General features: G+C 38.3%; 1 protein-coding gene across 3 annotated transcripts in view; it reads left to right on the top strand.

Annotated features, from left to right (window-relative positions):
* The window catches only part of Lin7a (lin-7 cell polarity scaffold A), a 205,561-nt gene that overhangs the window by 66,127 nt on the left and 124,664 nt on the right, over window positions 1–14,770 (top strand). Inside the window, exons 1-2 of one of the 3 annotated variants that reach the window (XM_090328309.1) lie at window positions 9,305–9,360; window positions 9,808–9,898. The exons of 1 other annotated variant lie outside the window; for it this stretch is intronic. In XM_090328309.1, the coding sequence (XP_090184435.1) occupies window positions 9,352–9,360; window positions 9,808–9,898 (100 nt within the window). In that variant the 5' untranslated portion in view covers window positions 9,305–9,351. Of the gene's footprint in view, window positions 1–9,304; window positions 9,365–9,807; window positions 9,899–14,770 lie in introns of those variants that run through there. One more of the 3 variants, XM_090328310.1, reaches the window with a different exon arrangement.

Raw genomic sequence — 14,770 nt, 5'->3', positions numbered from 1 at the left:
CTCTCTCTCTCTCTCTCTCACACACACACACACGCACACACACACACACACACACACACACACACACACACACACATGCATACACCCCACCACCTGTCTCTCTCAAGTAAATCACTTTAATAAAATAAGCACTGGTAATAGAATGTCTCCTGTGCATAAAAATATAAATAAATGTGAGATTTATCTTTGAGCTTTATGGGAGTTCTTTTTGAGGGGGAGGTAGAAGCAAAAGGAGTGAGGAAGAAGAGAAAAGAAAAGAAAAATACTAATCATAGTGGCAGTTGGTATCTCATGTAGCATCATCCATTCTACTTTTGTGAAACCTGCACTTGTCTTCTCCAGGAAAAGGAAAAGGAAGTGCTTTAAAAACAGCTGAACAAACTGCATGCATTTTATGAATACTATTTCTTATTTCTTATTTTTATTACTGATTAGTTGATATTTGCCAAAAACACATGTAGAGTTCCCCCATGGGAATGAATATTATACACACACACACACACACACACACATATATATACACATACACATGCACACATATATACATACTAACAGCCATAAAGGAAAAATCTAGTGAGAAGTAAAATATGGTAAATCCTTTGAGATGGATGGCATTCATGATCCTATATAACTACACATTTGATAGAGGTTTAGTTGCAATAAAGACAAGGCCAGTAGAGAGTGCTATATGCACTAGCTTTAAAATACTCTTTAAGAGTATTAAGAACAAAATGTAACAAAAGCATATTCTTTCTTCATTATACATCGTAACTCTGTTTCCAATTAATGAACAGAGGTATTGTTTTACTTGAAAATCATGGTTCTCTCTGTGTACCAGTGGATCAAGCCTGTAATCTTAGCTTCTCAGGAGGCTGAGGTCTGAGGATTATTGTTTGAAACTATTCTTTGAAGCAAGCCAAGGTGGAAGAGCTTGGAAATTCTTAGCACCAGAAAGCCACAACTTTTTCTGTGGCTCTAAATGGTAGAGCATCAGCCCTAAGCCAAAAAGCTAAGAGATATCGCTCAGGCCTTGTTCAGTACACAGTACCAGCACAAGAAGAAAAAAACAAAGAAGGAAGAAGGTAGGAAGGAAAGAGGGAAGGAAGGAAGGAAGGGAATTCAAATATCTTTGTGTTTTTCTGTATCCTTTGCACGTTCCTATACTATTTCAATGTGACAAAATAAATATCCAGAAGTAGGTCTATTATATACTATAGTGTTTATAGTTAATAATATATTCTATGGTCTTCAAAAGTGCTGCTGCAAGGTAGTGGTTCAGGTCTGCAGTACTACTTACCTGGAAGACTGAGAATGTTAGGATTGTGGCTTGAGGCCAGCTAGGTAGAAGCAAAGCTCACAAGACCTCTTCCCAATGAAGAGCTGAAAAGGTGGACATGATGGCACATGCCATTTGTCCTAATGACCAGATCAGGAATCCTAACACAGGTACATTATTTCTAGGTACATGCCACTGCAGAAATGGACAGCCCCTTTCAAAAATAATAAGCAACATTACTGGAAATGTGGTTTCATTCAGAGTGCTTGCTTAACAAATATTAGCACCTGAGTTTATACCTTAGTATCACATGTTATACATTTTAGGTACACACATCCATATTTATCTGTCATTTTTCAAAACAATTTTAGATTGTGTTTCTTAGTCTTCTAATTTTTGTTTTGCTTTGGGCATAATAACTGTCAATTTCCTGGTAGAATGTTATAATAATCCTACAAGGCTGGGAAGTGCATGATATGGTAAAATATATATTTTCAATGAAAAATTAGTCATCAGTCAGTGTTTCCTTAAATTATTTTGGATTTTAGAAGTTCAATTAAATATAAAATTTCTGTAAGTAAAAGGAATCAACTGGCATATGACAAAATATATATACTGCTGCAGAAATTACATGGTCAGTTATAATCTGCAAGGCTAATATTGAAAACAGCCACATTTACACTGAGTGATTAAAAACATAAAAATCATACCCGATTAAGATCCATGTTCATAAAAGCAATGTGAACAAGAATGATTTTCTATTTGTAGTATGTTTGAGATAACAAAGATAACAACACTGTAAAAGTATACTTATAAATGACTATTTCAATGTGATGTAGGTAAGAAGGAGTATATAGATCTACAGGTACTGATATGGAAGTAATAGTAAATCAAAACAAATCAGGGCAAAAATATGGCGTATAGTAATTTATTTTCTTTTTTGTTTGTTTCAGTCCTGGGGCTTGAACTCAGGACCTCAGCATTGTCAGCTAATGACTAGTGCTTAACCACTTTAGCCACAGTGCCCCTTTTGTTTTGGTTTGTTTTGTTTTTCAATTTACTTTTATTTTCAACATGATGTGCAGAGGGGTTACAGTTATATAAGAAAGGTAGGTAATGAGTACATTTCTCGTTGAACATTATTATCCCTTCCCTCAGTTTTCTCCCACTTTCCCTTCCTGCCCCCTAACTTCCCATCCCCTTGACAAGTTGTAAAGTTCATTTTCAACATAGCATCTTACAAGTATTGCTGTTACACTGATTTGTCCTTTGTCCTTTCTCTCACCATTTTGTTATTATCTTTTCCTTCCCTAAATCAGATAAATGTATATACAAGACACAGGGTACCAAAATCGAATACAGTGTCAGCAGGGGATAAATCACAGGGGAGAAAAAAAGAAATAACTTCACACAGCTGTTTCCGATCTTTGTTTTGTGGGCTTTTTTGTTTGTTTGTTTTCCTGAGTAGTTTACTGGAGATAAGAGTCTCATGGACTTTTCTGCCCAGGGTGGCTTTTAACTGGGATCCTCAGACATCACTGAGTAACTAGGATTACAGAGTATCTTTTTAAAGATGATACATTCACAAACACACACACACACACACACACACACACACACACACACACAGACACACACGGGCTCCTTGTTAGTAGCAATTACTCAGGATGAATGTGATTTTGTGACAAAACTTAAATTGTTTGCTTTGTCTATTTTAAGCATTTTCTGATGCTTAAGTTTGTGAAATAAAACCCCCATCAAAAAGATAATATATAAAATTTATAAAAGACTTAGTAAATTTAGTCTACCTAGACAAAGATGGCAGATGTTTATTTATTCTCCCAATTTCTGTAGGACTGCTTTGTTTCATTGTTCTAGATAATATATTTTTTCATGAATATTTCATAAATATGAAAGCTTCAGATTTGGTCTGTGTTACGCAGATGAAAAACATCTAGATTTTCTATGACAGAAGCATCTAGATTTTCATGTAGAATTAAGATCGTCATGGTCTCATTCCTTCCTTTACTAGTTTAATCCTTCAGAGGCCACTAGAAAGTTACACACAGATCAATCTAACCCTAGACTGTACAATGAGACCTCGGCTCAAAAACTAAAAGGAAGTAAAATGAACAAACCTTTGGAAGAAGAAACTTCTTTCAGAGACATTGTATTTCATGAAACGAGTCCACCTTGGATATCTGTCCAGTGCCAGGCCACACAGAGAGACAAGCAGCAGAAACACCCATCAGAAAGACAAAAGTTCATCCAGGACTCCAAAGTCCAGGCAAGGCAAACAGGACAAAAGTGAGGAATTCCGTTTTAGAGCAGCGTAACTTTGACTTCACTAGTAAGTTCAGAGGAATTCTGTATTCTTGAGGTTGTCCAGAAAGATCATTTTTAAATACTTAAAGAATGACATCACCTCATTTGTAAGGAAATGGAAAGGCTTGGAAAAAAATTATATTAAGTGAAGATAAGCCAGACTCAAAGGAACACAATCAGTAGAAATCTTGGATGCTTCTAGCAGAGGAGAGCTCACATCCTAGACACATAAGGCCATATAGGCTGAGGCTAAATGAAAGGACCTCCAAGATATAGAAACAAGAGCCATGTAAGGTGTGATTATTGTTCTTAATGTACTTTTGTTGTCCCTTGGTTATCTCAAGTTGTTACAATATCTTACCTTGTTATCTGGTATATTGTATATATGTTTGTTTATTTGAAATAGGATAGGGAAGGGGGAAAGCAAGATTAGGGGTAGTGGTGGGGAATGGAAATGGGGACAAAATCATGAGAAGGGGTATCAATGTTTGTGAAGTAATGCACCTTCTATTTGGTAAACATAATGTAACCCTTCTATTAATTACGATAAGAAGGAAAAAATATGAACTACTTAAAATGTTAGCCTTTTTTGGTTTCTTATTAGAGCTTTAGAGGATGAAAACTAATGAGTGCAAAACTCTTTAATATACTGGTCATGCTAATGGTTCCTTTAGCTATTAAACTTTCTAATTATTGACATATGTGTATGTGTTTATAAATGTATATATACATGCCTGCATATATATGCACATTTAGAGAAAACTCTCTTACTAGCCTCATTTATTGTATTGTGAAAAATAATTGAGAATGGCCCTTTTGTCTATCTACCCCTATGTCCTTAATTAATCCCAGACAATTAAAATTGGAGGAAAATTATACTGCTGGGTAAAATAATATAAGCTATGTTTAAAGAAATAAAAGCCAAATACTGAGATGTTTTTCAAAGGAAAGTATTTAATGTACTTTAACTTCTGGTTTTATTTTCCTGGTGGATTTTGAGATTAGACTAAAAGTTAAACAATTGACTGCCTGGAGGGGGAAAAAGCAGCTGTCATGTATAACTTTTGTTAATCCTAAATGTGTAAATATTTTCACAAAGGCCAATGCAAAGACACCAATGAGGTGTCTTTGAAAATTACATTAGATCAACGCATAGTCAGGTGTCACAAAACACTGTTTTAAGTCTTTGTGCTCCCCATCACCTAAGATTAATTCATTAGTTATTTGAATTTTACATGCCTGCTTTCATAAACTAGGATGTAAGGATAGAGCAATTCCTGGCTTAAACAGATGCTTATAAGCATTTGTTTTCTAGTCATATAATGGTTGGCCCCAAAGGAGAATATATTAACATTTTTAGGATGATGATGATAATAATAATAGTAAATATTTAAATATGGATTCTAGTAATTTAAATATTGCTCCAAAGAAATTGTGAAAGAGAAGTGGCGCTGTGGCTCAAGGGTTAGAGTGATAGCTTTGAGCTGAGGAGCCCAAGGACAACAACCAGGCCCAGAGTTCAAGCCACACATACAAGAAAAAGAATTTTTTCAAGCCCCATGTCCAACAAAAAAAATAAAGAAAAGAAGTTGTGAAAGATATGAGCTGTGTATTCCTTTAAAATCTGTCATTTATCTGTTGTATCTTGTAGACTGTCCTAAGAAATGTAAATATGAATTTGGGAAAAGATGAGCTTGCTAAGCAAAAAATAAAATAAATGCTAGTCTTGAATTTTAATTGTATTACTAAAAGATCAATCATAACCTTCAAGAAAGAAAATAGAAATATGTCCATTTCCAAAGGATAGAAAAGTATCATTTTATATTTTACATGTCAAAAAGCACAAAGGAACCAATTCAGAATCAGAAACACTCTATCTTTAGGAATTATATGTTTTATTATATATGATAGAAGCAGGTAAAATGTAATTACTATATTTATGATTTTCATAAAAATTTGCAAAATGACATAATATAATTATAACCATATTACTGAAGTACAGTTACTAAGATGCCAGTTTTCTTCCTTTCAAAGTTGTTTTATTTCATTGAAGAAAATGAAAAGCATTAGAATTGATATTTAGTATTTTCATTTCATCTTTAATTTTCTAGCATTCAATTCTGATTAGCAACTCTCCATTTCATTCTGATGGTACTAATTTTTATTACAGATGATAAGGAATAATTTTTTTTCTTAGCATGGATTATATTTGTCAAGTTTATTTTATTATAGGTACATCATTAGGTTTCTGTAAATTACATTACCTTCCACTGTCTGACTGGTGATATTCCCTAAGCTTCTTTATAATAGTTGTCTACAATAAACTCTGATCTTACCAGAATGTGTCTTGTTTCAGCCTTCCCCTCCTGGCTTTGTCACCTGTTCCCTAAGATCCTCTCCTGTTCCCCATTTCTGTCTTTTGCAATTCTGTGACTCTCCTGGACATAATGTAACTGTCAGCTTTTCATTCTTTAAATTGTCCTAGTCATTAACTGTTCATTCTTCTTTATTACATTTATGTTCTTTATAAGTAAAAGTCAAGTGAGCATAAAGCCTTTTCTCATTCATCAAGTAAGCATACATAGAATCTTGGTGAGCCAACAAATTAGTAGTTATCAAAAATATGTAAGTATAAGGCCGGGAGTTTGGCCTAGTAGTAGAATGCTTGCCTAGCATGCATGAAGACCCAGGTTCGATTCCTTGGTACCACATAGAAAAAAGCCAAAAGTGGTACTGAAGCTCAAGTGGTAGAGCTCTAGCCTTGAGAGAGTCCAAGGACAGTGCTCAGGCCCTGAGCTCAAGTCCAGGACTGACAAAAAAAAAATGTAAGTATAAAATGGAAGCAGAGTAAGATGTTTGGTTTATGATTATTTTTAAAAGCATATATATTCATATTCTAAAGTGTAACCTAACACTATTTTCACAAAGCTGTGTGAATTAAGAAAGATGACATAATATGTTGAACATGTCAAAAGTAATGTCTAACACCAAGCCTTAAAAAATTTCAGTGTGAAAGTGTTATTTTCTCATATGAAACTGTGCTCATTGTACTCCATTTATAATCTAACTAAACACATTTTTGGTATGCTAATGCTTTATGCCATTCCCTTGAGTTTGTCATATAATGTTAACAAATTCAGTTAAATAGACCTTAACTATCTTTGAAAGCAACTTTCAACAAGAAAAACTTTTATATTGCACAACAGGCAGTTGTCTTAATATTAAACCCTATTTATAGAGATTGGAACCTGAATCCTAGCTTTCTTTCATGCATTTATCTCTTGGAGTAAATAAATATACATATACACAAATACTCATATACGCACACACCTAAGCCTAAAACTCTAAAATTAAAGTCTAAAACCACTAAAGATTCAATAATGCATAGTGAAATAAGTTTCTTCGTAAGAAAGAATTCATGTGCTACTATTCTGAAGTAAACCACTCAACCTCTTGGATCCTCAATTCATCCAGAAAAGTAGGATAAACATGCTTATTGAAAAGAGAGGAAGCAGTGAAATTAGTTACCACACATTGTATAAATAAAGCATGTAAGTAGTAAGTGAAACAATCGTATTGAAACTATAGTTTCTACTGAATTAAGGTATTACATATTTCATGAAAGAGTTGTGACTATGTTTCTAAATAGCTAAAAGTGTAATTACAACTCTCTGATTAATATACAACAAAGAAACCATCACAGGCATAGATAAAATACATTGACCTTGAAATACTGTGGTTGGTACATGAGTGAAAAGGTTTGTGAGATACACATAGGCAGGAAGAAATTAAGGGAATTGTCTTATATATTGGTGTATGCCAATATATTGGCATACACCAATATATGTCTTAGAAAGAAATTCACAACTATTATTGGAAAAGCAATATTCATAGTTTATATAAACAAATCCTTACAGATACCAATTATTTTCTACACTAGGGCGACATAAGCTACAAACATTGAACTGGCCATTACTAGAATTAATAAATGTTGAATTCATGGTGGGATTTGCTTCTTTGTTTTTTAATCTTTAGAGAAAAAAGGATTTACAGAGTCAACAGAGGGGGAATGATAGAACAAAATGTCAATTAGACCACTAAAACCTTCTGAAATACATTATGAAATATTTGATGCTGGAAATTATATTAGGGAACAAAATACCAAAACTCTGCTTGCTTAAACCTCACAATCTGTGATTTGTGTTGAGATAGATATAATTCTGGCTTTTAGACTTATGAATCAGGCCGCTTACATACACGTACCTAATAAAGTACGTTGGCAATAAACAGCTACATTTGTGGCCAAGGGATTTGTATATCTTTTCATCCTCAATTACTAATGAGATTTGACATTTTGCAAAACCTGGAAGCATACTTTGATATCATTGTATGCAATCCAACTTCTTTCTGATTCAGAAAATGAGAAGTTATGCTAGCATCTGATTTTTTTCTCCAGCCTCCCCACAGTGCTTCTCTTTTTTGTTGCTTTGCAAAATGGCCCCACACTATCCCATGTTTTCCTTACTATCAGTCTCCTAATCAGAACTTTCAGTGTTCAGAAAGGACCATACCTTATCAGTCTTCTGAATGTTGCCAGCTTTCCAACACAAGAATAAATCTGTGTATTCCTTACTACTTTCAAAGAACAATCATGTCTGTGACCTCATCAGAACCTCGCAAAACTCAATGCATTTGCAAGGGAGAATGAGTTTCCTCATATTACAAACTGTCTATAGCATTGAATGATGCCATTTTCCTTGTAGGACAGATAAGGAAACTAAGAGACTTTGGCAAAGCATGTGACTAAGACTTGGTTTTCAGGGCCAGAGAAGTTTCTAAAGCCATGAATGATTTTGTGTGCCTTAAGGTCTGTTGTGAGTGTATGTGGCCAATCATCTTTGAACTTCTCCATCATAGGCACAACTGACTTTTTTTTCTTTACTTGTGGACTATAAGAAGATGGATAAGACCTTCAGAAGTTATTCCAGTTGTAATCTGAAGGAAAGGGCATTGATTATATGCAAATATTTTATGGTACAACACTGTGTGCTTTGAAGAGTTTGTTACTAGCTGACATCAATTTAGCTCAGTCACAAAGAAGGTAAATGGATGAAGAGAGTTTTGTTATTTCCAATCCTGCACTAGTCACCTCCATTATGTTTATAGATACTCAGATTCTGGAGTCTCTACTGTGCGTGATAAAAGATAAAATCGTGAAGTTAATCATTTATGAGGGGAAGATCAGCATAGCTAGTACTTGAAGCATTTAGTACTTAAATTCTGGGCAAATGAAATCAACTAAAATCTTCCTACTAAACCACAGAATGCAGGGACTGTATTTGATCCTCCAATTTAGGACATGGTTCATAATAGGTAACTATCCTGGCTCAATTCCCAGCACATGTTAATCAATAAATCACCTTGTGAATAAATGCTATTTAATGTAGATCAACAACAGAAAAAAGGCTGAATAAATAATTTTTTCTGTCAGAGCGATAGAAGTCAATCTTCATCTATTTTACTTGAATATATATATATATATATATCTTTTGAAGCAGCTTGCTTGAAAAGCCAAAATTGTAATCTAGGCATTATTCCTAAATACCCATAAATGACCACTTGCTGATAGAACCGTGTGCTGTGTCAGTGATCAGATACTAACTCAACATTCCAAGGGGGGGGGGAAACTTTAACAGATATTAACGGCAACTGCAAGGAAACATGAGCACTAGAAGGATGGTCTCAAGAAGATGAGATTCGTGGGTTGACCATTTCTCCTCACCTGGAAAAAAAAAAATCCTCTCCCTTCTCCATCTGCCTCCCCATCTCCTTCCCTATCTCCTGTCTTTCTCCTGACGCTATCTTCTGATCATTTTTATTTGAGTGGAAAGTTGAAGGGAAGCAGCCAGCCGGCGCTGCTGCTCAGGGTGGGGTGGGAGAGCAAACTTGCAGGGCAGAGCCTCCCTCCCTGGCCACAGCCTGGCGACGCAGTCCTCCTCTCCAATACCTGCTTGGTTTCGCGCTGCATCTGAAGATCTGCCAGCGCAGAACAGTCGCCTCTCCATCTGGCTAGCAACCCACCCAAGCTTTCTTCTTCTCCTCCACCACCACCTTCCTGCCTTCCCTCCCCACCCCCGTCTCCCCCTCCTCTCCCTCTTCCCTCTCCACCCCCGCCCCCAATCTCCTCCTCTTTTTCTCACTACAAGCGGTTGCTGATGCTGAAGCCGAGCGTCACTTCGGCTCCCACGGCAGACATGGCGACATTGACAGTGGTCCAGCCGCTGACTCTGGACAGAGGTAAGGGAAGCGACTCGCCCACGGGGCCACTGCATCCCCACTGTCCCCCTCATCCCTCTTGTGTCCCCAGCCAAGTCCCCCCCCCCTCCTCCCCCGGGACAAGGGGACGCGCCCGCTCTAGGGAAGGACCGAGGCGATCGAGGACGAACCGAGGAGCTCGATACTTTCTTCCCGGTTCTCTGTGGGCCGGGTCCCCTCTGTCCCCTCCCCGCTGCCCTCGCCTGGGAGACCGTGCCTCCCTCCGCCGGGCTCGGGCGCCCCCCGGCCGCCACTCCCAGCCCCTCGCTGCGTCCGCGGGCTTTGTTGGAGCGGAGGCGCGGAGATGGCACCCCGGGCTCGGGGTGGCTGAGGGGCAGAGGAAGCTCTCGGGCCAGGGAACTGCCAACCAGTCGCACACCCCGGGGACCCGGGAGGAAGGAAGTTTTGTCTCTGCGCCCCGATGGCGAGGGCGGCCAGATATCGGTGCTGAGGAGACTTCCCCGGGGGCCGGGAGGGCGCTCCCCGGGGGTGACCGGGCGCTCAGCGGCGGGGAGCTGCCCGGTTCCGAAAGGGCAACCGCCAAGAACCCTCAACCCGGCCGGGCTCAGGAACCAAGCACCCCGAATTGCCACGGGTGCCGCCCGCTCCGGCCACCCCGGGCCAATCTCAGCGGAGGCTGCGTAAGGCGCCTCCCCGGGACAAAGCCCTGGTGGGGTTAAACTGTAACTTCTGACCTAGGGCCCTGTGCGTCCTGTCCTTGAACTTGAATGGGAAGCGACTTTTCCCGCCCCCCAACCCCACCTCGCAGCCCCAGAGCCTCCCCAAGTACAGATCAGGCCGGTCAGATGCGCCCTGGAAGGGTTATTACCTGGGTCTGCGCGTTTGAGTTTCTTTCCTAGCTTTCCAAGGCCAAGTAGGAAGGCTCTGCAGAGAGTGGACACCACGAGTCCCCGCCCGCAGTGGCCATCTAGAAATGATGGGTTCAGAGGGAAATGATTGGGGTGGCTGGCCCACTCTTCAGTTGGTCTTTCTAGCGGATTAAATTGTACAGCGCGGGTAAAAGCAGAAGAGCAGCCAGCTGTGAGAACGCTGGGAAAGCCAGGACACTGGGTTTGAGGTTTGTTAATTCGGAGAAATCCTCGCTGGGTGACTTTAACTCAGTCTTGAGGCAAGAAGAGATGTCATGTGGTGTCCATAGCAACCTTATGTGGGATAAGAGTTGATAAATTAAAAAATAATAATTATTGATTTCATAGTGGGCTATGCTGATTTACAACCTGGTAAATTAATAACAGTAGTTACAGAGCCTGAGAAATCTATTGTATGATCCATGATTTTACCTCCAATATCATCATCTGTGCTAAGCAGGATAAATCCATTGCCAGGAAAAGACAAACAGATGGCAAGCTATTAGAAACTATGGATTTACCAAGTATTTCTATTTTAATGTGATGAGCTCTTATATTGTTCCATTACTAAATTAGAGTCATTAAACATCCCAAATAAAACAACTATGCGAGGAGCAAAATCTCCGGAGAAGGTTGCCAACCTGAGAAGCCTTTTATTCTACTCATCATAATAAAAATATCTCACTTTGTGTTGTTATTTTAAATCTGAACCCTTAAGGGTTTCAGTCAGTCGTTAAGAGGAGGTGCTAAGTAAACAAGAAATTGAGTCTTAAAGTGTATTCTTGCTCACATTGAAACTGTGCCTATCCATCCCTTCTGACTAGCATGATGAACTAGCTTAGGAAGGAAGCTGAGTTAGACTTCAAGAAACCAGGTGACCTCACCAACAGTGGACACAGCTATCCTAGGAATGATGGACAATTGACACCATAGATGTGCATGGAATATATATATATACATATATGTATTATATATGCATTTTCTCTCATTATGGCTAATATCTTAGAATGACTATTTGATTAACTTGTACTTTCCATTAATGAAATTAGGGCTTCTGACTTGTTTTTTTCTAGAAGAGTGCTCCCTGTGGTTCCATCAGCTAACCTCTTTGGAAATCAGTTTTCCCTCTGTGCCACATCAGGAGTTGGGATTAGCTGATTCTCATACTGTGAAAAGTTAGTAGTCTGTAATTCAATTAATGAGCACTAGGTCTGTGTTTGGTCACTTCCTGGGAGAATTTTTTCCAATCACACCAAGCTGATTTGGTACCCTTCGAAATGCCTTACATTTGACCACTCTTCTGGTCCCATTAAAAGCTTTTGTCACCTTATATTACATTTGTCTCCTCAGTGGCTTGAGTTCCTTAGGGGAAGAAACCATTTCTGAATTCATTTTTGAATTTACAGTGACAACCATCATTCTGCCTCATGATTAGATGCAAACAAAATTAATGTTTTAAAAACTAAAGTCAGCCATAGCTGAGGCACTGTAATTATAGGAATGTAGTTGTGTTCTAAGAGACATCTTGTATCATTAACATTTTGGTGCAAGAAAATGATGATAGAGATGATAATGCAGGCTCATGATTCTGCCCCTAGCCTCTCCCGCTGCAGTTGATGTAGTATCATTCTTACAGTAAGTAGCTCAAGAAGGGGACCAACTTTAACCAGAAAGGATTGTGGCAGGTGAGCCAAGAGGAAGGAACGAAGAATATGTTTGATAAAACCATCCCATGGTATCCACAGCAAATCAAAAAGACACAAGTTATGATTTAAAGTTGCTGATTCTTTTCCAGTATCTTCATTTTACAAATGTAAAACACAAAAGAAGTAGCAATAGGGTCTGAAGGTTCCTCAACCATTAAATGAGAGATTCTATGTCAAAACCTAATTCTTCTGGCTAGTGCCCTTTGGCACCCACCATAAACTTATAGGAATGGATTCTTCATGGCAAAGTTATAAGCAAAAAAGCAAGTTGAAATTAAGGTTGATTCCTCAAATTTAGAAGAAATATACAGATAGCAAGATTCTCTGAAGTCTATACAGTCCTTCTCAAGTCTTCTCTGGGAAACAAGACTCTTCAAGTTCTAAGCTATATCCAACAGAGTGGACAGGGTAATAGTGCTTTATGACTATGAAATCTTAAACTTTCCATCTGTAATTCAGACATCAGACTAAGTGTTCAGACCTGTGGGAATCTGTGATCATAGCAGACTCTTATTCACTGTGCCCCAGTCTTAGATACAATGGAGTCTTGGCATCCAGATGGAGATCATCTCCAAGAATCTGCCATTCTGGAAAACCCTCAAATACTCAGAATGCACAAAAAGTTCCGTACTATACTGCAGATGCTGGATTTTTTTGATTCCTATAACACCACTTGACTTTTTCTAAAGATATAGTGTCTTTAAATAATCCTAAAGTTTTTTTTATTTTTATCACATGACCACGTTGACTTTTACCTTTCAGTGCAACCTGCATTTTTTTGGGGGGGGGGGTCATATTTTCAAAATACGCCTTCAGTGCAACACTCCGTAGATCACACAGTTCAAACATTGCTGACAATATATGAGGTGGACTGAGAGTTCTTCCTTATCAATGGAGTTGTTTAATATATGTAGGAATTCAAAAATCTTGTTTTAGAAATTTGTGTTTGTGTGTGTATTTCTAAAATTATCTTTAAATATACAAGGGAGTTGCTGTTCAACAAAGCGGGCAATCAAAACAATTAATGTCATCCCTTGCAACATCCTCATCCAGCCTTTCCAATTTTCCCCCTTTCCTCCCTTTTCCTAATTTTGTAGGCTATACACTGAGTCTTTGCATTCCTCCCTTCGCTTCATTTGTGATTTTTATTTATTATTTTTAACTTTGGTCAGAATTACATCGAGTAAGGTCACAAAAAGGCAGACTTACTCACTTATTAACTTAGTGTCAAGTATAAACCAGACCCTTCAGTGGGATCAGTACATACTGACAAGATACTTTATATGATAATTAGAGGAGATCCTAGGAATGTAGCTAGATTGTGTGTGTGTGTGTGTGTGTGTGTGTGTGTGTGCGTGTGTGTGTGTGTATACGCACATACCAGTCCTAGGGCATGAACTCTGCAGCTGGGGCAATGTCCCTGAGCTTTTATGTTCAAGGCTAATAGTGCTCAGTCACTTGAGCCACAGCCCCACTTCTGAATTCTGGGTGGGTTATTGAAGAAAAGAGTCTCACAGACTTATTCTTGCCTGGCCTGGCTTCCAACCATGATCCTCATTCTTCAGCCTCCTGAGTAGCTGGGATTTGATTTTAAGAACACTCCCACACAAGCAACAATCCATCCATTTATTTAATATTCATATGTTGCCTGATGAAAGATGGAATAGGAATATTAGAAAATTTCTACTTCTATGATCATTAGAAGAGGGGAGACAGATACTAAGAATTCAGTTAATTAAACAAAATAAGTTTTGAGCCACTTTTATTTTCTGTGGCACCACTAATGAGAAAAACACACAAAAAATGTAATTGTGTTTACATGTTAATGACAGTCACACAGTGAACATTCACAGATGCACATATAAGTGTCAGGGGAAAGAAAATCTGGCAAAGGAGGATGATGGGGAATTAATTATTGTGGACTAGACACGTAACTCAAGAGAAGCTTTCCTGCGTTGGTGACATTTGGGAAGGGGTCGAAAGAAATTTTTTGGATATTTTAGGAAATAGGCTCAGGAGTGAAAACTTAAGTGGATACCCTTGAAATGTTGGAGACAACCAGTGTAAAATAGTGGGCAGAGGGACATGGAATAGAAAATAAGCCAGGTGAATCTCACTGCCAGTGTCTTCCTGATGTGACATACAAGAGATGATAGGAGTTGAGCATATAATGTTGTCTGGGGAGAACACACATTACTGAGATAAAGACAGAAAATAAAAACAGGTTACTGAGATATAGAATAATGGAGAAGGACCAATTTGGTTAGGGTTGTTCAAGG

The sequence above is a fragment of the Megascapheus bottae genome, chromosome 2 (assembly GCF_031878675.1).
Source record: "Megascapheus bottae isolate mThoBot1 chromosome 2, mThoBot2.hap1, whole genome shotgun sequence".
NCBI classification, from domain to species: domain Eukaryota; kingdom Metazoa; phylum Chordata; class Mammalia; order Rodentia; family Geomyidae; genus Megascapheus; species Megascapheus bottae.
The sequence above is the reverse complement of the archived record's forward strand: the minus strand, read 5'-3'. Positions and strand labels throughout refer to the sequence as shown.